Raw genomic sequence first — 23,487 nt, 5'->3', positions numbered from 1 at the left:
AATAGTAATTTTAGATTTTTTTTCAAACTTCATAAATTTGTGCCCCCATTTCCCAGGGATTTAGATCCAATCACTGCATGGAGTGGGGAGAGGAGAGGGAAGGATATGTCTAAGGTTGAGAATAATTAGTACTAATTGAAGCTACCGTGACTATATATATTATTATCCATATCATCATCAGTGTGGAAAAAGAAAAGGCAACTGGAATAAGAACAGTATGAAAGAAAACATGTTAGCTTCTGGTCAGCTCTCTTAAGAAACAGGTTTTTAAATGCCATTTATCCAGAAAATGGAAACAAGGATATAATAAAGGTATAAAAAAAGTACAACTCCTTTTAAATCTCGATTAAACCTCTCAGCCTTACAGTGTCTATAAACACTGTGATTTGGAACATAATATGCCATTACAATAATCTAATTGCTATACCATTGCAAACTCAGCCATCTCAAGCTGTAGGTCTTGCTGTATGTACATACAGCACTTTTTAATCAACGTGCTATTCTTAGTGTCAAGTATATTGTCATCACTTGAGAAATGTAAATTTCCCATTCAAATGAAAAGGTTAGAAAAGCTTGACCTAGTTCATTGAGAGAAATAAGATCTATGAAGGTTTAGGTAGGTTATATAGATTTATATTTAGCAATAGAAAGGAAAAAACAAGGTTGATGAAGAAATGAAATTGGAAATTTTATTTTTCTCAGACAGTATTTAAAAAAATCATCGCTTTTAATCTGTCCTTATAACATCTGGAAAGGAGATAACATACTCATTTTTTCTTTATCTTCTCAATCAAGTGACTACACATGTCACCATTATGAATTAGTAGAGAAGACAAAAGCTACAGAAGTACACAAAAGCAAATGTGAGTCTAACTGGGAAACTCAGGACAATTCATCAATAGAAGCCCTCCTTTATTGCCTTCACACCACCTCTCAGCCCTGAGAGGCTTTCTATTGCAACAACTTAAGCAATCAAAGAGGAAGTACCCTCCAAATATGGTCTGTCTTGTTCATTGAGTCTTACAGTGCTGGTACATGGATATACAGTAAATACCTGTTATATGAATGAATTACTTTTATTATAATTGGAATAAACTATATATTCTTCAACTAAAATAAAATGTTCCATTTCATCAACGTTTATAAACAGACCTACCATTATTGCTCAGAGTATGCTTTTCTTTGTCTTTTATTCCAGTTAAAGCCTGGGGTTATAAGAGGCAATACAATACAGGTCCATAACATCGGCATTATATCATAAGAGACATATGATGAGCAGTCTGAACTCATACATTTTTAGATTATTTGAAAGTATGAAAGCCTGTTTCTCATTTATATTTCGGAAGCAGTATTTGGAATAATTTTTTTTTTTTTTTTTTTGGTCCAGGTAATATTAAATAACATAGACCAACCTCTGGGCTGCAAAGGCTGCTCTGGTTTTACCCTGATTCCAACTATTCAGAACAAAGAAAGTGGAATTTATTTACCTGAAAGACTAATCAGACCTAGGTGGGTTTTCCTTCTAAAATACAAAGGATATTATCTTTTGTACATAAATCCAACACTTTGACCACTTTGTCAATCCTACACGTAGCTCTTCATTACTTACAGAAAGCTCTGAGGATTAAAATGGTTAGGAAATATAGTAGTTATGTTCCTCTAACACAAATAAAAAAATGTATTAGCAGTCCACTATCAAAATCATGTTCCTAAAAATATCCTATCCCCCTGAATTAATATTTGGGCAAGTAAATACTTAAAAAAGACATGCTGGGTATCTTAAAATGAGTATGTCAGTTAATTAATTCTGTGATCCCCGGCTACCAACGGAGTACTGTACAATCTGTTATTATTCACTGTCCTATAGATCATCTGTTCTTGGTGCTGGTTTGTTCCAGGAAGAGAGACAGCTGCAACATTATATCCCTGTTCAACCTGAGGGCCATCTGACTTTAATTGTAACACACAGCTTGATGTGGCTCTGGCTATGAGAAGCCAAAGTATCGTCTGTAATAATCTGGAAAAGCAGAAACCTGCCAACAGAGGGCTGAAAACAGGGACTTGTGCTGTCTGGCTGCCTGACAGGCTGCAGGAAATATGATTAATGAGTAAGGTATAATGATATCAGGAACCCGATTAGCACCACAAAAAGGTCACAGATCAAAGTAGTATGCATTTCATGAGCTACAATCATTGCATAAAATCTGAAGAAGTAAACCAAAAAGAGGAGGGGGATAAACCTTTATGTGATAACATGCTCACAGATACATAAAATACCATACTAATAATTCAGTCACTTACAGAAAGTTAACAAAAATTATAAAATGAATCAATATGCACTGCACTGTAAAAAAGCTTTGTTCATCATAGGTATATAATAAAGATTTCTGAATGAGTGAATGAATGAATAAGTTCTTTCATAAAGACACTTGAAAGTAAAATAAGTATTTCTCCTAATTATGAATTGATCAGAGATGTAAATATTCAATGATAAACTATATTTGCATTTGATGTGCCATGAATTTTTATATAGTTCTGCCAAGAACGTATGCTTATTCAGAGTCTAAACTATTAAGACATCTGTAAAACTTATAAGAAGAGGAATCGCTGGGACAAATGTTTAGTAACTTAATAAGTTATAATAATGTGTAGTTAGTATTATAAAATGCTATTTTGTATATAATTTTGTAGTCGTGTCCGCGTTTAAAACTAGAGCGGGCAAATCCTCAATCTGATTGGAACACAATTTGGGAAGTTACCACCTTCTGTTTTTTGTGCCCTTGGGAAACCCACCCTTCACGGATCTGGCTTTTCTGAGTGAAAGTAAAAATGGGAGGTACTGACAAGGGTTTGGCTTAGCTCAATTCATAGTTAAATTTTCTTAATTGTCAAAATATTATTGAAAAGCTTTAAATATAACATTTTCAATGTGTCTGCCTCTTATACCAAAGTAAACACACTAACAAACCTCTTTGCATTTTTAATACTAAATATGATCATGATTAATAGAGAGCTGGTTCCCTTGAGATTTAAAAGTTTGAATCATATTGGAGAAAAAAACACTTCCATAATAAAATGATGGGAATATGATTTTAATTATTTTCTTAAAAAGTTATTTTAAGAATGGAGATGAGTATTTATATTTTTCAAATATTATATAAATATTATTTTATATCTACCTAAGAGTAAAAACATTTTTTTAAATTGGTAATTCAAAAGGAACCATTCAAAATGAAAAGACAAGGCTAGGAGAAAAATCTTTGGAAAAGGTATTTTGGATAAAGGACTTTTATGGAGAATAAAAAAAGATCTCTCAAAACAGAATAATAAAAACAGTCCAATTAAAAAATAGGCTAAACGTGTGAATAGACAGTTTTGCCACAGAACATATATGTAGAAAATAAACTGGTGAAAAGGTGATTAACATCATTAATCACTAGAGAAATGCAAATTAAAGTCGCCTACTAGAATGGCTAAAATGAATAAGACTGGTAATACCAAGTTATGACAAGGATATGAAAAATTGGAACTTCACACATTGTAGGTGGGAATGCAAAATGGGAAACGTATTCTTAGCATATGACCCAGCAATTAAACTCCTAGGAATCTAAGAGAAATGAAAACAGATGTCCACCTTAACACATATACAAATATTCATAATAGCCTCAAATTGGAAAAAACAAATGTCCATAAACCAGTAAATAAACAAAGTATGTTGTATCTTTACAATGGAATACTATGCAGCAATACAAAAAAAAAAAAAACCACCACAACAAAAAAAACCGCCAAACAAAACGAAACAAAAAAAACACAACTACTGATGTAGGCAACAACACAGATGAATCTTAAAGGCATCACGGCTAAGTGAAAGAAGCCAGGCACAAACAGACAACACATTGTATAATTCCATTTACATTAAATTTCTAGACAATGCAAAACTATAGAATCAGTGGATGCCTGGGACTAAAAGTGGAAAACAAAGACTGATAGCAAACCAGTACAAGCAAACTTTTTGGAGTGATATAAGTGTTCTAAAGCGGATTGTGGTGATGTTACACAACTGTATAAATTTACTAAAACTTATTGAATTGTGCACTTTTATAAAGGTGAATTTTACAATATGTAAATCATACCCGAATAAAATGTGTTTTAAAAGGGCAGTCACTAAAAGAAAAAGTACTTCCCATTGACTTCTATGCACCCCTGGGAAACAAAGTCACACACCAGAGACAGACAACTGTCACATCTAAAAGTCTGACATCTCCTCCAATATCTTTCAGAGCTAAGCTTTGACTTTTGCTCTCATTTGAATTTAATTTATACAAGAAGCTTCAAAAGCACTGGAATAAAAGTAAAATGCAGTATGGCCCTCCACACTGTGATAGAATAATGCTAGACACTATTTTCCAAGTGCCTGCCACAAGCCCGAGAGTATCCTAGCATTTTACATACATCGTTACAATTTTATACTCATAATGTCCAAATTACAAATGAGGAAACCAAGGCTCAGAAACGTTAAATAGCCTAGGATTCCATAACCAGCAACGTGATTTATCCAGGATTAAGAAAACTGGTCTAGTCAAAACCTACGTTCTTTCCACTTCCCTTGCCGTGCTTCCCGTATACATAAAACGTGACATTTCAGTAGTAATGAGATTATAATTAGGATCTGAAAGGCAGGATTAAAACACAATTGTTGGTATAAAAGGTAAGAAATGTCATCTAGGAAACTAAAATGCAATAATTTTCTTTGCTTAAATGTAAATTAAAAATACAATGAAATTTTGATTTCATCTTTAATATGGAATATGATAAAATACTACTTTTAAATACTGAGACCAATCTCCCTGATTCCTAACTTTTATTAAAATTAAAGGCAAAAAAAAATCATGTTACTTTTTCATAAAACAGAGTACCCATATATCAGAAGACATTAAAGAGCCCCTAGAGAAGATTCTGAAAAGTCATTTCTAAGCACAATGATTATTGTACTTTCAAGTTTCTAAGTTTTCATATTCCAAGTATTACATGAAGAGTCCCTTCAAAAGAGATACAGGATATAATTTGATATCTTGTTTTTATTACCAAAATGTGCATTGGCCTTCTAACCTGGCACACACAATTATGTTCTTTTCCTGGTATGAGAAATCCATGTTAGAAAAAGCACAGCATTCCAAGTTTAACCAACAGTTTTTGCTTACAATTTTGAATTATCACGTACATATGAAAGTAACCTAAACACTGCATAAAAGAATAAAAGAAACTGTTATACCTTTCAATACAATAAAATTTTATCAAGTTTATACTGATTCATGAACTATTATGTCACTCTCAGTTATCCCTATCAACTACAGTTCTGTTCAGAAGAGCAAGGGTTAACGATTATACCAACACATGAAACATACTTTGAGGAAAGGCTCATGACAGAGTAGATGATTACTATCTTACCAATCTGTTTATGCGAACAAATTCTTCTGAGGTTTTGGCCCAAGGAGGAAGTTCAACATCAGACACTACTGTCCCATCATCCATCACTCCAAGATTATAATTATTGAAGTTGACAAACATCTCAGGGAGATAATAAAATTCAGGAATCAACTCCTATATAAAAATAAAAGACAATGTCATATTATAAATTGTAGAATACTGACTAGATATTCATAAAAGGCCTTGATCATTTCCTATTATGCAGAAAAAAAAATAAACAGAATTGTTTTCTCTTTTCATATCACAGCCCTATTGCAAAGTTTCTATTAAGGTAGACAGATACCATCCAACCAAATTTAAATAACATTTTGTTGGTTGGTTATATGCTTTCCTTCAGGACAAGTTTCATAACCTCAAAATTCTTAAATACCAACATTTAAGTAATATTTGAGGTTTGACAAGACAGAAACAGAGATTAACATGCTGTAACAATAACAACAACTTAAACTTGATTTTTAAATGAGGTATATGGAATTTTACAGAAAATAAACAAAACCTTTATAAGCATTAAAATGCCACTACCTTGGGCCCTTCATTAACCAGGAAGATATTCATTATAATTAGTCACAGTTAACAGTATATTTGACTCACATTTCAAAACATTCAAGTTTAGTTTTAAGGTACGAACATTGATAAAAATTTCAAAACTTATAAGCAGTCTAGAAAATGACCTGTGTAAGAAATCGAGTAAATTAGATAGGACTTTAAAGGACATTTAAAATACACTTTAATAGACTATTTAATAAGCAGAAAAATTCAGCCAGCTAGGTTTTTGTGTACAATAGGACTCATGTATAACTATTTCAGAGGTCCTGTAGATCAGACTTGAAATCCAGTTTTGACATGGGTCAGTGACTCAGTGGTCTTTCAGATACCCCTCAGGGCCAGCTATGGCAGGCCTGGCTTTCCAAACAGTTTAGTAAAATAGGGAGGTCATCAGATTTTGGACAAGGTCAGTATGAACTTGCCAGAGCAAAGAAAAAAGATCCAGCAAGAATTAAGCTATTATCACCTCCATCACCCATGTGAAATGTTGCTTGACTGTGAACTGCACACTCTTGGTTTACAATCACAATAATTAACTAAGCAGGGTAGAAATGAGTTCGTCCTCCAAATGCCTGACAACCACCTGGTCATTGGACTTGAAAAACTTAAATTAAGCAAAAAAAATTTTAAGGGAGAACCCTGTTAAAAGTTTAACCATAAATGAAATAAAAAAGTAATCACTCCAGTTTTAAGATTCTCATCTTCAAAAACAATGCATGTTAAGTCTGACTGACAAAAAGGGGAAAGACATATGTGTTATTTTATACAACAAAGAGCTATATCCAATTTGTTTGAGCTAATGTTTACTGCATGAGATGAGTCAGGTACTAAAGTAAACTCTTAATAAACTTATTGCATTTAATCTTCACAATAACTTTACAAGGTAAGGTATCATCTCTATTTTAAAAATGAACTAAAACTCAAAGAAGTAATTTGCCCAAGTTTACACAGCTGATTTATGATAAATTTGGAACTTAGATCAAAACCTTAACTCTAAAGTCTGGGTCAAATCATCAAGTAAGCATGAGTTCTACTTATACGTTTACACAGTGGTAAATATTTTAAACATAAGTTTTTAACATACATTCTAAGTTATTTTTTTAAAGTAAACACAAACTTTTGATTCCTTCATAAGAAAACAACTGGTTTACCTGAAAAATTATATTACATATGTGTAAAATACATATACACTACATATATAGTATTATTTAATAAAATTAATCAAACCAGGAAGAATTTTAAAATTATGCCATTATTTACCCAGATATGAATATAAATCTCCTTATAATTATATCAATAATTTGCTGAAGTGTGCATTCAATATATTCCAACTTTGAGAAATTTACTAAAATGTCTTAATTTTACTTCATATTACTTGTGCTACTTCTACAATAAGAGGACTATGCCTACTTTGTGTATTCAAAAATCAAAAGCCGCATTTTGGCTTAACTAAATGCTAATTCTTTTCATTTCAGTAATATCCACTCACCCCCAACTCCAAACCCAGGCCCTCACATTAGAGGATGTTACCCTCCTTTGGCCTATTTTACTCACTATGCTGCTGAGTAATAATTCTCCTAATATTAAAAACAATTATAATGGCTGAATTTTAGATGCTAAAATTTCAAAACAAAACAGACATAAACCAAATGAGAAAATTTTCACAAAAGATACGAAGAAAATTTTTAAATCTTACTGGACCATGTTAAACTTTCAGTTATATAATTTCTATCATGCTAGGAGGAAGGTAATAACTCATCAATTTCCAAAATTACCATAGATTTTATTTGAAATTTCCTATTAAAAATAGATAGCCTGTAAATTTTGTACAATGGACATTCTACAAATATTTCAAAATTAAAATTTTAAGCTTTATTAATTGAAAACTAAGCTTAATATTTCACTTAAAATTTATCAATATATAAATTTGTTTTGCCCCCTTTATTTTTATCTCCCGCCCCCAAATTCCTCCATATCAAGAGAGTAGTCAGGCATTTTCAGAACATTTGCAAGGTCCCGAAGAGAGGCCTCTTGAAGACATCCTCTTTTTCTGTCTTTTGTGAGAGTCTAAGCAAAAAAGATTATGTCCAGAAGGAGCAGTATCAAAAGTTAGTCTTTTTAAAGAGACAGAAGTCACAAAAGAGAGAAGGTTTTCTCTAAGATTAGGGTGGCAAATTTCTTAAAATCTGTAATCAGCTTTCTTTCAGCCTGACAGGAAGGAGAGGGGATGAAGAGGTTAGGCTAAAACCCAGGGGATGGTGAGTGGTGATCAGGGTGACACTTGCCCATATAGCACTTCTGTATGAATTAGAAAAAGGCAACCCTTCTGAGCTAATGCAGTCCCAAGGGAACTCATTTTGGTAAGTGGAATACAGACTGGATTTCTGCTCCTATTCTTTCCTGCAATCACGTACCTTTACATAGACAACAATCTGCCCAACTGTACATGGTGAACTCATGATGGTACACTTAGGGAAGGTATCCCTTGGTACCAGGAATTTTGGCATTAGCAAATATTTCTTAACCCAAGTTTGGTATAATCCAGCAGAGCTGTCTGCTTCCAAAGATCATGTGTCTTACAGAGTGAGGATATGACAAGGTGGACTAAAGATGTGAGGGCCAATTTTCTAGGTACCTCTAAATTGAAGACTCCACGAGATTGAGGACTTTATATACCTTGTTCACCACTATACTTTCACAGAGTGTGACACATGTTAGGCGTTCAGTAAAAATCTGTTGACTGAATGGTTGAAAAAATGGTATTTAAACTCAAAGATAAGCAGAGGGGGAAAAAAATGAGAACAGTTCAGACAAGGGGAATATTTTAAGAAGAGGTACAGAGATTGAAATATGCATATCATTTGTTACCGATGATCAATGAGGAACTATTTAATTGGTTTAGAGAGGACTATATACACGAAGTGGGAAATAAGGGTGGAGACATAGGAAGGGTCAAAGTGCAGAAAGCCTTGAATGCCAGGCTATAAAGTTAAGCTTTTTTTCCATAAGGGAATTTAAAAAATGAACATGAATTTAAAATAGGACAAATGCTTCCAAGAAATTAACACTGACAAGAAAGATTACAAAGCAGCTACAAAGGACATTATCAAATGAGCACAATAAAATTAAGGAGTGAACATATATACTTAAAACATATTACCTCGTTGTAAGGAAAACTGCATAAATAAATTGATAGAAGTCAAATACCCTCTTAAAATAAAATAAACATGCTGAACTCAACTGAGGTACACCAACATGTGACAAAAGAAATAGACAAGTATACATATGGCTTAAATTTTATTAAGGATGACAATGACATTAAAGTTATACAGCAGAATTCCACCTTAATCTTAAAAGCATCTTTCTAAGAACCGTGACTTGATAGAATACCACCAACTATTATAGTTAAAAATTATCTCCTTTGACAAATGAAATTTAGTAACAGTCAAAGATTAAGTCTCTCTAATACTGCTAATGTACATTTACAAAATGAAGTATGTTTTATATTCATCAGAATAGAACATTCAGCCCTAGATAAAAAACACATGTTCAGCAATTCTTTAAAACATCAGTAGAAAATGATAAGTAAACAACACTGACAGAAGACAGAGATATTTATAATTCACATTTTCTCCTGACTTGCTGACAATAATTTTAATTTCTATCATTTAATTAGGCAGACGGGTCTTAGATGCAGGTAAAATAGTCAAAATGTATTGAATCATCTCTTAAAATAAAAATTTGAAAGGTTCAACCAGAGGTTATACCACAGTTCAGGATAAGCCCATTGCTTTGATCACAAATCCCAAGGCTTTCATGGCATAATGACAAGGATTGGTTGTGACCACACATATGCTTTAGTTTTCTTTATTACGGTATGATCCCCACTGACATGAATGACCTCTGCAACAAGGCTGTATGATTCTCCTGCTAATCGTCACCAATTCTGGCCATTGAACTAAAACCATTACTTCAATAATACTTGAGCAACCATGACACATATTAATCTATTAACCCAAACACACAATATAATCAAAATCGAAATAAAAATAAAGATTCTACTTCATAGCTAAAGTTAAATTTTCATTTTATTCTTAGTAAAATATGAAATCATGACAACTTGAATATAAGCACAATAGCAAGATAACTAATTTAACGTATACTGCTTTGGGGACACTGATGGTAATAAAGACGTGAAAGCAAAATTTTAGCATTTCACTATTGGAAAATGATATATTTTATGAAAGAAAAAATCTAAAATATGCTTCCTTAATAAACAAAAAAAGTAGATTACCAATATATTATAAAAAAAATAATGTACATGTTGATATATTTTAACTTTCAAATACTCATTTTGCTAGTCCACAAATAAAAAACTTAAAAAAAAAATTGATCAGAGTTGAATTGTACCTATGTCATTTTAAATGAACTGCATATCTGAAAGTTTTCAAACTGATGCTTAAATTTAGTTTCTCCTTATTTAGTAGATAAGATACTAACTTTTTCGTTTAATAATAGAAATATAACAGTAAATTTTAAAATTGGAAAAGGAAAAATAATCTATAACCCAAATAATCTAAACAGATCCAATAAATATTGTCATTTTAGATATTATAAAACTGTCATTTTCAATGCAATAAATTAAGAAAACCATGGATTATGCACCAATAGATAAAAGACAATCTATCTCAACCTAATATAGTGAAGAGAATAACTGGGTTTGAGTCTTGTCTACTTAACTTACCGGTCACAGGTCTTTAAATTAATTTAATTTTTCTGACCCTTACTCCCCTCAACTGTCATTTCTAAAACAAAGGATTATTGTGAGACTAAGAGATAATACAGAATTCTATATGCACATAAGATCTTATCACTATTAATAATAACAATTATTATTCTTATTAATGTGACCTCTGATAAAAATCCCAACTTGCCTGATCTTAGGGCCAACAGCACATGCACTGAAATATGCCCATCCATAAAGCATTTAACACAATTCTAAGGGCATTTAACAAAACTTACTTGTAAAAATTAATGTGTCCACAAAAATATTTAAGACTTCATAATTCCTAAGTAACTACTGAACTTAAAACAAATTTATTATTTTTTTATTAGCAATGACAGTATGGCTTAACATGTCTCACTTTATGATGAATACCCTCAATATTTCATAGTTTTCTCCGGCTTTCAACACATTTTTTCACTTCCATGTTCGGACTGGACATTTTTACTGAGCCTGTTGCTGTCCCAGGCCCCAACCTTCAAGGAAATTGTAACCTGGGAAGCGATAATAAACATTGATAACGCAAACAACAGGTACTGTGCTGCTGCCAGAAAACAAGACATAAATTGCATGCCCACATTAAATCCTTTCTGGAACAAGTTGTAAAAGACATACACATTGCTATCTGTGAGTGAGAAGAGTTAATTTGGTGTCCATGAGCATATTGATAAACAGACTACATTTTTTTATTGAACAAAAATATCAAAAGATCATCAGTCAAAAAACAAATCATAGCTGGAGTGTGTTCATTTTTGTAATTCAGGAAGACACCATCATTTTCTAAGTGCCTTAAAAGATTTTTTCCTCCCTAGTATATAAGTAGCAGAAGAATAAAAATATTAGTGTTTCAAGTGATTTTTATCAAAGGACAAAAAAAAAAATCATTCATTGTGGACAAAAAAATACAAAGTTCAATGCTAAAAAAAAATTAGTACAGCAGGTCCTTGAATAATGTCATTTTGTTGATGAGATGCCTCAGGAACTTAGCTCCCATTTATGTCAATTAGCCTATGATAAAACTGGTTTCAATATATGTTGTTTCACTTAAAGCTGCTGTCGAGTGAAGACTTACTGCACATGGATACATCATCTAACTGTTAAAGAAATGTGACTAAACTAACAACTCTGCGAGTTATGCGTAAGGTATGCATAAAAACCAGGATAAATATATAGTTCCGTTAGACTGCGTTTTACATTTTTAAGAGAAAGGTGAGACAGCATGAGTACACTGTAATGTGGATATGAGTTGTGAAAGGGAGAAAAGACTGGTAGAAGGAGAGTGACTTGCAAAAAAATAAAGAAAAGAAGAAAAAAAAAAAAGGGAGAGGGAGAGAGCGAGGGAGGGAGCACAAAAGCCAGAAATGTGCAAAAGATGTGTGGAAAAGAGTAAGCTTAATTTTACTTTCATTAAGCATTAAAAAATTCTGATTTAAAATTATGTCTGAAAACAATAGGAATAAATTCAAACTACCAAATCATTTAAGTTTAAAATTTTTTCTTAAACAAATGCATCAAGAAATATATTTCCAGCAATTACGATTAACTATAGTTAAACACTTTCATATAAATGACTATAATGCTGATGTTATCAGCATCCATGAAATGTATTAGGGTAGACAGTGTGTTGATAAAGAAAAAAAGGAAGCTAACTTATCTTTAAATTACAGACCCCTGGGATTTCAGAGGTAGTAAAGGGCAAGTCAAAGGTCTCTTGTTTTACAAAGCTCACAAGACACAAATAAAACTACTATGATCACCTCCATTTTCAATTATCATTTAATAAACATGTGTGCACTTAAAACTAATAAGGGTTAATTTTTAAAGCTAAAACTAATTTTTGTAATATTAGTGAGTCATTTTAAAAAATATTATTAAGCAATATCTTTTTACTTAATTATAAGTACTGAATATACTGTACTGACCCTATTAAGTTCATAACTTAATACAAATTTTACATTTATTACTAACAATACAAAATGAATTATAAGATAGGGTTTTTAAATTGAATATCCAAGATACGACCGACCAGTGATAAGATATTCAAATGGACTTCTTTCATAAAGCTATAACAGTAAGAACACAATCTGTCTTAACTATAAAAATGTAGAAAATAGAATTGACAACTCTTGGTCAGCAGATGATAGTCAGCTTTCAGTTTTCTTGGGGACAGAAGAGCCCTTCCTAAAATATGTGATGTTAGCAGCCTATTCCATGTGGAACACATATACATTTGGGTTTTGTCGTGCCCTTCTCGCTGGGGTGGCCATACAGTCTCTTTTTTCTCCTCAAATGACCTATTTTCCCTAGGCTCCTTCACTGACTCCTCTTTTTCTGGCATCTTTAAATCTATCCATTCTTTCATATAGCCAATATGTACTGATTTCTAACTAAATACAACGCAGGTTCTAAATGCTGAGGTTCCAAAGTGGACAAAACAAAAAGTCTCCACTTTTGGAGACCTCTAGTGATGAAGACATAAAGTAAATAAACTGCTATATATGTATCATGTCAAATAGTGGCAAATATTGTACAAAAAATAAAACAAAATAAGAAGACAAAAAATGATTTTAGAGAGAGTGGTCAGTTTAAGTTTACTCTAAGGAGGTGACTTTTGAGCAGACTTTTGAGCAGAGATCTGAATGTAATAAGGTGATGCGCAAAGCAAGTAGGTGGGGTAGAGTGGTTCAGGCAGAACAGAGAACATTTCATATAATGCCACTCAAACAGGAATGGACTTGGCATTATTTTTATTTATTTTTTTTAGGCAAGGCAATCCTTGGTTGATCTCCGAGATTGCAAGGACCTTGTCAGCTTACAATCCCTTATTATTTTTTATTTTTTTTATTTTTTATGCCTACGGCACCTAGGTCTTCCTAGGTGGTCTCCCATCCAAGTACTAACCAGGCCTGACCCTGCTTAGCTTCTGAGATCAGACAGGATCGGGCTTGTTCAGGGTAGCATGGCCTGAACCAGGCTTGGCATTTTTGAAGAGGAACAAAAACAAAGGCGTGTGAGGTTGCAGCAGAGTAAGAGAGAGAAAGAATCAGACAACACAGGGCCTCAAGTGGCTATAGTAAGAACTTGAATTTTGTTCTTAGAAGAGCTATCATTGGAGAGATCTGACCACAGGACTATGATCTGATTTACAATACAGAGATTATTCTTGCTGTGCCTATGGAGAAGACACCATGTGGGGAAACAGCTTAAGTGAGAAATTATAGCCACTTGGGCTAGGGCCCTAGTAACAGTGGTAATAACTGGTCAGATTCTGGATGTTTTCCGAAGGTTGAGAAGATAGGCACTGGGGTGTGTGTGAAAGGGAGGAATCAAACTAAGCTTTTTGAAGGCCAAGCAAACTCAGTAAATGGTGCATTCTTTTACTGAGATGGCAAACACTGGGGGAAGAGAGGACTTTTTGGGGGGCGGGGTGGGTAATAATTGGAGAATATCAAGTTTGATACTGGAACATGTTCATTTTAAAATGCTATGGGCTAATTAGAATTGAGATAAAGTGCTAGGGATCAAGTGTTGATGCAAAAGAGATCCAAAGACTAAGCCCTAAGGCACTCCAATGATTTAGGGTATGAGAACAAGATAATCTAGTGAAGAAGCTGAGAAAAAGGTACACAGATAGCCAGGGGGCAGTGTCTCCTTATTTCAGAAACCAAGTGAAGAAAATGTTACAAGGAAAATGGATCAATTAATTGTGTCAATTATGCTGACAGATCAAGTAGTAGGAAAACTGAAAATGTGCATTGGACAACATGGAAGTTGTTCATCAATGACTCTGACAAGACTGGTTTCAATAAAGTAGTAGAGAAGTCAACCATCGTCTATAGCAGTGTATGCTAAACTACAGCCCATGAGCCAAAAATGATCTGCCTCCTATTTCTGTAAATAAAATTTGATTGGAACTCAGTCATTCTCATTTGTTTCATATTGTCTTTGGCCACTTTCATGCTGCAGTGAAAGAGCTGAATAGCTGTGACAGAGATTGCGCAGACTACAAATTGAAAAATATTTATTATCTGGCTGTTTACAGAAAATTTTTGTTGAATTGACCTATAAAATTAAGCCAAATATCTTTAAAATATTAATAAGGGTCTTCTTATTAGACTACAACTATCTTTCAGTATCTCTCCTTTTTTCATGTGCATGAGACCAATTAGCAGGCCAATAAAGCATTCTCCAATGTGCAAAACATTTTCTCTAACTTTGTTCAAGTCATTTTCCTTGCTCAGAATACTCTTCTACATTTCATCAATGTATTAATTTAATAAATATTTAATTTAGTGCTTACTATGTTTCAGGCACTGTTTTAAGCTCTCGGGATAACCTGAGAAGCAAAATAGTCCAGAATTCATGCTCTTGTGGAGCTAATGTTCCAGTGGGATAAGACAATACACAAACGAACAAATGTATGTATGTCAGATAGTGAGTGATGTGAAGAAAAATTAAACTGGAAAGTGAGTAAAAGTGCATGGACTGAAGGATGTAACTTTGAATAGGGAAGACAGAGAAGGCCTTACTAAGAAGGTGATATATGAGAAAGGACTTGAAAGAGAAGAAGTAAATCCATAAGGATTTCTGGAGAAATTCTTTAAGGAAAGGAAAAATAAAGCAAAAGGCCTTGAGGTGGGAAGATACCTAGAGTATTTGAAAAATATCAAGGAGGTCTTCCTGTTTGGCTAAAACAGAATGAGCAAGGAAGCAAACAGTACGGTAAGCCTACTTAAAGAACTGGGCAACACTTCTGAACTATTTACCAGGCAGAATACAAAGCATCATTAAGGGTTCGGTTTTAAATTGGACCCTTCAGGCTTGCTTAATTGTTCTTTTTTATTAAGGTAAAAATATGAATTATTTTTATTTCACAGGAGAAGGAGACCATATTAGCTTTAACTAAAAGCAGTCTTTCAGTTTTAGCATGATTTACAGTTTAAAGTTTGGGAGATCATTTGTATTTCCCCCAAATGATCCTCAGTATTTCTAGAAACTCCAAGATGATACAAATAAACGTCAGGCTATCATTGATATGATTCCATCTGAAATACAATGTTATATCTCAATAAAATGTTTACATTATTATCGTGATTTCTTTTACATTTCTTTTACACTTATTCTTACACATTATTTAACATATAATTTAAACATGCTTTCTAAAGTGTTAAAATGCAACACTTTTAAAGAGGTAAGATGAACAAAAGGCACAATTAAATCCTCAGTTTTAGAAGGACCAACTATAAGGAGGTTCTTTAAATAGCCTATATAACCATATATTGCATATTTTTCAAAGTATTTGAAAGTAAATTGTAGGGTCCAAATTAACTGGTAATCAATATAGAAAATGGGGTAATAAATGAATATCGTGTTCACCCTACAAAAATTTTATGGTTTAAAGAAATAAGGTGTGTGGGGAGGGTGGTGGTGGTGGTGATGGAATATCCAGATTGGTTAGAAGGGCAAAGTGAGTCCAAAAGGAAATTTCTGTGCCTCTGAACATAATGAAATGATATTTAAGAATGAAGCTATGCTTTTAAACAGGCTCCAATCAACTTGACACTTGGAATTTTAAATTCTTTTAATTTTTTCAAACCTTTCCCTTAACCTTCCTTGTACTCTACTTCTGCATATAGGTAGATGCCCTATATAACACTTCTAGAAAGTGAGAAACTATGTAGCACAACAGCAAGAACTGAAATTCTAGTATTGTCTAGTAATTGGGACTATTTTATTAAAGTCTGCTGGGGCATTCAGAGGAAAGCAAGATGGATAAAAGCCTTTATTATTTTTAAAGAAACAAAAATAATGAGCAAAATAAGGAAGAAGAAAAGCAAAGAAGTTCATGTGGGTTTTGGTTTTTTGTGTGTGTTGTTTTTAATGTTGTAGGTGTTTTGCATGGATTTATCTTTTTTTTTTACAGTATTTTAGGGGAAGTGTTTGTGAAAATAGATCCAGACATGTGCTAATTAAAAAAATCTTGAGAGAAAAAGACTGAGATTTAGGAAAAAGAGACAGCAAAACTACAGGGATCTATCATTTGCACCTCTTGTCTATCAAAGAATTAAGCAGGAATGTTTAGTACTGAGAGAGAAAAAAGTTGAAGATATCTTGAAGATAGCTGAACTCTCTATTACACAGCAAGAAAAAATAATTTTCAAATTCATGATTTTTTTTTTTTTGAGTGGCTGAAGTTTACTTTTAAGTTTTAAACTGTACATGGAAAACAGTGATGTGAGCTGTGCTGAGGTGGGGAAGGGTCTGTTGATACTGGTAGGACCAAACTTAAGTACGAGGTTATAATGTGGTCATTAGTTGCTTAAGAAATTTAGAAATAAAAAATTTCGTGTCTTTAATTTGATAACAAAACGTCAGACATATCAATGTTTTCATATCTCCCATTACTTATTGAGTTAAATAATTAAATAGCTTTGAGATTGGAAGTAGAATTCAACAACTATTAAATCTGTTAACTATTCTGATTTATTGTTTCCTAAAGTCCATCTCAAAATTATCTCCTGATGATTCTTAAAGAGTATAACATGTAATTTCAAGAGTATTTCAGAGTATTATTTGTGACATCAAAAAATTCTCTAAGTGTCCCAAAAGATTATTTGTGCATATGATGAAATCTTTAATAAAATATCTTTGATATACATAATCCTATACAGTAAGATAAGGTATGTGAATACCTTTTATAGACTGTGAAGTACCATACCTAAAAGTAAAATATAACTGTCATTATATTGAATTTTTAAAAAAGTACTCTATAGTAACATACAGATTAGTAGTGTAACTTTTCCTCTTTTGAATCCCACTATCTCATATGGTACTTATCATTTTCTCATATCTGGTATAATTATTTATGTATATAAGTCATGTGTCTTTATGATACTATAAATAGCTTCACAACCATAGGTATATCTTGTTATATTCAACAGCATCTAATATCAGTACTTTGTAGAAAGAGACACTATGGCATGAAAATAAAATACTGTTCTTCTGAGGGTAGAAGCAAAAGCCTAGTAAGAATTCTATTAGCTACTGTGCATTTTTTGGACTTTTATAGTAGTGAACATAGAGACAGGAGAAAAACTCTTATTTCTTCTCAATAACAACATAGTCCTATGTAAGCAGAGTCGGGTATGCATTTAGAACCAGCAGTGGATAAAAGATGATTACTAAGAATAGAGACATGGGACACTGAAATAAAATGAAATAAGATAAAATAAAAGTCTGAAATTTTTCTCACAGTATTTTTCTGATTATATTAATTTTATTCATTCAGTTTGGAAATCCATTGAGCATATTGCCTTACATCTATACATTTTTCCTTAAAAAAAAAAAAAAAAGAGATTCCAAGAAGGAGGAAAAACAACCATTCAACAACTAAAGAGACAGAGAGAGACAGACATATAGACAAGCACAGATAGATACAGAAGAAAGAGAGAAAGATAGACAAATTCTGGACAGTGGTTCTTGGCCACTTAACTAATGTCTCATTCTTTGAGGCTTATCTTTAGTAAATTGGCTATATCGAAAAAGAAAAATTGTCAACATTCATTCAACAAGGAACACATTAGCAACAATAACTATAAATGAAACATCTCTATACCTTAACATCGGATGTATCACGCTGACTGTTTCGCCAAGCTCTGGAAATTGATGAAAAGGTTCGATCTGCATGATCAAATTTTCCTCCTTGCAAGTTTAGAAAATAAGTTGTGAAGGGTTCCTAAAAGAGTAAGCAATTCAAAAAATCTGTATCTTCCCCCATGCATAAAAATGTAGTTTATAAAAACCTTTATATCTAAATACTTTAATGACTAATAGACATTAAAAAGACTAATGACTAAAACATACTAGGCATAGACTGGGAATTACATCTAAATTATTACACTAATGTTCTTAAATTATTTTTTGTTTCAGAAAAAATATTTCCAAAATTCGGTATGTGCAACATTTTTCAAACACTCTTCCTTTCCAAGAACAACTGATTAACAACATTCAGACACAAATTACATTTCATGTTCTTCACAGTACAGGGAAATAGTCCAATATGTAATTTTCCTATTGTTATGGCTCAATATTTAATTTATGATTAAGAAAAGAAAAATGTTTGGACGATTTAAAAGCCTCCTCTTAGTTAAAGAACACTTAAACACATATTAGTGGATAATTGCTTGAAATTAGCTAAGCACTATAAATTACTTCTAGGATTTATGTCTGCCTGTACCCTTCTAACAAGCTTTAATTAATGATGTGCTGCTAATGCCTTCCCAAAGAAATTACTTTCTAGTAGATGAATCACCTTTCAATTTTACAGAAACATTTCTTGTTTAACCAATATATTATCAATACATGGCAGCCTCGGTGTAACCTACACACATACCTTATTCTATTTGGGGCAACTGAAGTTCCAAAATATATGAATATATGTCCATGTAAATGAAATCTTATTTCTTATTTCAATAGACTACATTTGAATGTAATCCATGTTACAGTTTAAAATTTGGTAAGATATCAATCATTTTAAGAGGCAAATTTAAGGGAAAAAATTCACACAATTTGAAGGGAAACATTTTCAACGCAATTCTACACTAACATATTATAAAATACACACAAAATGGGATACAGAGAAATTTATAATCATTGAAAAAAAATTTAGCCTTCAAAACAGATGCTGTTAATTCTTAATTACTACATATTCTCCACAACACTGAATTTATTTATCATGGTTTGTTATTCAAACTGAACTTACTATTCTTAGCAGCCATGCAAGAACAAAACTTGCGGTTGAGTAATGAGTACCATAGTGGAACTTTGGAACTTGATCATCTTCCCAGGATTCATAACGCTCCGCAAAGAATGCTGCTCTTTTTGGATTCAAAGCTCCCACTGGCTGCCAATGGGGAGGGAAAATAACAAACGAGAACAATAAATGTAAGTGTCTTTTATCTCTTTCACTTTTCGAATGTCCTATTAGCAAATTTGAAAATGACTTTTAAAAATATATTTACTATAAGCTAAAACAGTGTTATATTCAGAGAGTAGATAAAGAAACAAACTTATTTTCAATGCAGGTAAAACATACACAAGAAAGTGGATGGAGAAACCTGTCATTTCTCAGTAATCCCAGTTTCTGGTGAATAAAGGTCTTTAATTAGCCCATAACAAGCATTTTCATAAAGACAATTACATTAAGTGAATATTAGCTATATAATACTTTGGATAGCACCTATAAAACTCTCCTTAGTTAATTAGAAGCAACAATCAGAAACAGAATCTTCAAGCTTGAGGATTACTTTATAATAGGTTCGAAAGAGAATAAAATAAAATGGGGGGGAGGTGAGAAGGAGTGCAAGGAGGACACTGTGAAAAGGGGGTTAAATGCAAACCTAGACATTTCTACTAGTATGAGTAAAATCAGAATTTAGAGGATAAAAACATACTTGAATGAAATATAAAAAATAAATAACAAAGAACAGTAGGCAGATTATAAGCTTATACAGAAAATAATACATTACAGCAGAGGTCCCAAAAGCAGTAAATAGCAAAGTGGTGAAGAATCTGCGCTTTCTGGAATGATACTAGTACCCACTCAGAAGGTGTTTTGGAAAATAAAATGAGTCGGTACATGTGAATTTCTACAAACCATGCCTGTCAACATTCAATGAATGCTATTATTTTTAAGATTATCTTTTAGAATTGGGGTAAAGTTTGAATAACAGCCTGTGAAGCCCCAGCGCATTGGCTGGCATAAGATAAGAGCTTTTATAAATGCCAGTTGGTTTCGTTATTGTTGTTGCTGCTGTTGTTATTCAGGGAATACCTGAACTCCATTTATGAAACAGTAAGGAAAATTCTGTGTGATTATGCACATGTATTTTTTCTTAGAGAAGGTATACAGAGTGTTCCTAAGAGTCTCAAAGAGTTCAAAGAATGCTGAGATTAGTTGCTTTAAGGTACAATTCATTCTCACAAAACACTCTAATTTCTAGAAAAAGTCTATTCCTTATTTAAAATATAAGGCATCAATCCACTCAAACTAAAAGATATATGCAAGATTATTTTCTTTAATGAAAACCTATGAGTTAGTCACCTCTCATTTATAAGAGAAAGAAAATATCTCATTATTTGTGGGGGAAATACTAAACTAAAATAAATGTTAAAATTTTGGTTTAAAATAGATGTATTCAGAAATATTCTGTTAGCAATGTTAAACCAGTTTATAAACTGCTATTCATATTAATGTGACCTTAAGCAACATTTTAAATTTATCATTTTAGCTCTCTTTCTTAATTAACTATTTTTTTCAAAAGTGCTACTTATAGTATTGTTCCCTTTCAATAGCTTGATTCTAATTAGCATTTTAAGCCACTTTTTACTTTACAAGCAAATTTTAAAAAATCTTTAGTTGATTTCTATTTTAAATCAGTATCACAGTATACTGATTTAAAATGCCATCTTTTAAAGCATTAGTTTCTGCACAAAAGAATTAAATCTGATTTACTAAATTTATACCAGTTAAGAATGGAACTGACTCCAAGAAATCTTTGTTACAGAACCAATTTGGAATGCCTTTAAATGGATTTTAGTTGTTGTCCCTAAAGACTGAGCCATGCAAAAGGAAAGAAAGAAGAAATAAAATCATTGGAAGACAAATTATGTGAATTAAAAATAGAATCAATGCTCCTTTTGTATGGTTCTGCAGCATATTAACTATTCACTTTATCTGCTCCTATTTTTATTACTTTCCAAATGAGTACACCCCCCAAAATCAATAGTTATAGAATCACATTTCTTGAATATAATGCTAAAACCAATTAAGATTGATTTCACTAGCATCTAAGAAAAAAGGCATCGTGCAGAGATCCATATAGGCAGAACCCACAGTATCGATTCTGGCTGTTATTGTTACAGTTGGTTTCTGAAGCCTGCTACAGGACAGCTATCAAGACATAGCACATTTATTTGCAAGCATATAAAAAAGAAGTCCCCAAATAAAAGGATGTTAAAAAAAAAAAAAAAAAAAGAGCAGTGGAGCTGTGCAATGACAATGATACACTATCAGCTTACTCAGAGAAGTTACAGTGGGAATACACACATTGAATTATACATTACGCGAAAGCACTGATTTATTGTGGTAATAACATCCACCTCATTAAAAGATTCTGCTTTGCTGCAGTTGGAAGGCTACATATTGTTTACTGCTATAAATTAATGGCAGTGCAAAGAAGACTGTGGAACCGTCTTAACAATAGATCTGTAATGACAGTGCTGTATATCACAGCTTCCTCAGCAGCTTCATAATAAAATGGAGACAATGTATTGAGCTAATACATTCTACCATGCTGGCCCATATTTTTCTGACAACTGCTTTAAAAGATGAGCTGAATCCAACTATGTTATAATGCTGCAAAACTAAGCAAGAGTCTGTCATACACCAAAGTGCATCATAGCATTTTTAAAACATTGTCTAAATCAGCATTTCAAGATATTTATTCATCTCTACAAAAGAACTAAAAGTAAATGCTGATGGCTTCTCTTACTTATACAATATATTAAGAGTATCAATCAGAGGGCAATTCAGGAAAATACCTAGCACCACCATCCTACAGAACACTCTTTGTACAATTTAACTATAAAAGCTTGACAGAATATTTTTTTTAATGATCAAACTGATTAAAGGAAGAAGAGCAAAAATACTAGTCATTTAAAATGGTCATAACTTCTTGAAAAAAATCAATAAAAAATAGGTATTGATTAGACAGGTATAATTCAAGTTCATAACCAGTAAAGACAAACAGTCCTAGGATATAGAAAAAATAATTCTAAATATTACATAAAGGTAACAAATAGAATTGAAGATGATTTTTTAAATAAAAAAAATCTTGATCACAAGATGAAAAAGTCATTTGAATCAAATAGAATGATTTAAACTTGAGTATCAAGACTACCAAAAGAAATGTTACATTCAAAAAATGGAAATAAGAGTTTCAAGAGAACTCTCAAACTCTTGAAAATGTATAAATAGCCAAGAAAAATCACTATACTTATGATATATAATCTCACAAATAGCAAAACTGATCACTGTGGTAGAGTGATAAGTATTCTGTATGAGAAACAGTAATGATACCTGTCAGTAAGTTTTGTGCAAACCAAAACTTTCTAAATCAGGTTTTTAAGAGTATTACAATAAAAAATACCTTATTACCTTCTTCGAGAAGTAATTCTGTTACTAGAAAAACAAAAATACTACACGTAAAGTACCCAGCTCAGTGCCTGGCACATAGTACATTATTAGCGATAATACTCTTTTTCAGCTTATTTGATTAAGAATATTTAAGAAAAAAGTCATTAAACAAGCCTGATGAAATTAGTGGAGTTTATTAGAAAAAAGTGTAATTAAACCTCATAATCCTCTAATGATATATACAGTACTGTGCATTATCTCTCAGAAGCCTAATAGCATGTAATAGTCACAATAAACTGAACTGCTCTACCTTGAGAGCATAAGCAAAAGCAAAATTACTTTTCAAAAGTCCAAAGGGCCCCCCAATTTTACTATGAAATGCATATAGAATGCAAAGCAAATTACAATCGACTTCTACTACATTAATTCAAAGCAAATAGTTTTGGATTCACAGACCCCTTCGAGGGCACACAGC

The 23,487-nt window shown here is 32.3% G+C and overlaps 1 protein-coding gene and 1 pseudogene across 6 annotated transcripts in view; both read right to left on the bottom strand.

The window, feature by feature from the left end:
- Positions 1–23,487, bottom strand: part of LRBA (LPS responsive beige-like anchor protein) — a 573,246-nt gene that overhangs the window by 129,397 nt on the left and 420,362 nt on the right. For all 6 annotated transcript variants that reach the window (XM_023530214.1, XM_023530213.1, XM_023530212.1 and 3 more), the window contains 3 exons: positions 19,578–19,718; positions 18,432–18,551; positions 5,449–5,601 (listed from right to left, as the gene is read on the bottom strand). In XM_023530214.1, coding sequence (XP_023385982.1) covers positions 5,449–5,601; positions 18,432–18,551; positions 19,578–19,718 — 414 coding nt within the window. The remainder of the gene's footprint in view (positions 1–5,448; positions 5,602–18,431; positions 18,552–19,577; positions 19,719–23,487) is intronic.
- On the bottom strand, positions 13,668–13,787 carry LOC111739191 (annotated as a pseudogene).

Source organism: Pteropus vampyrus, unplaced genomic scaffold (assembly GCF_000151845.1).
Source record: "Pteropus vampyrus isolate Shadow unplaced genomic scaffold, Pvam_2.0 Scaffold47, whole genome shotgun sequence".
NCBI lineage: Eukaryota > Metazoa > Chordata > Mammalia > Chiroptera > Pteropodidae > Pteropus > Pteropus vampyrus.
This window is presented reverse-complemented; position numbering and strand designations above follow the sequence as displayed.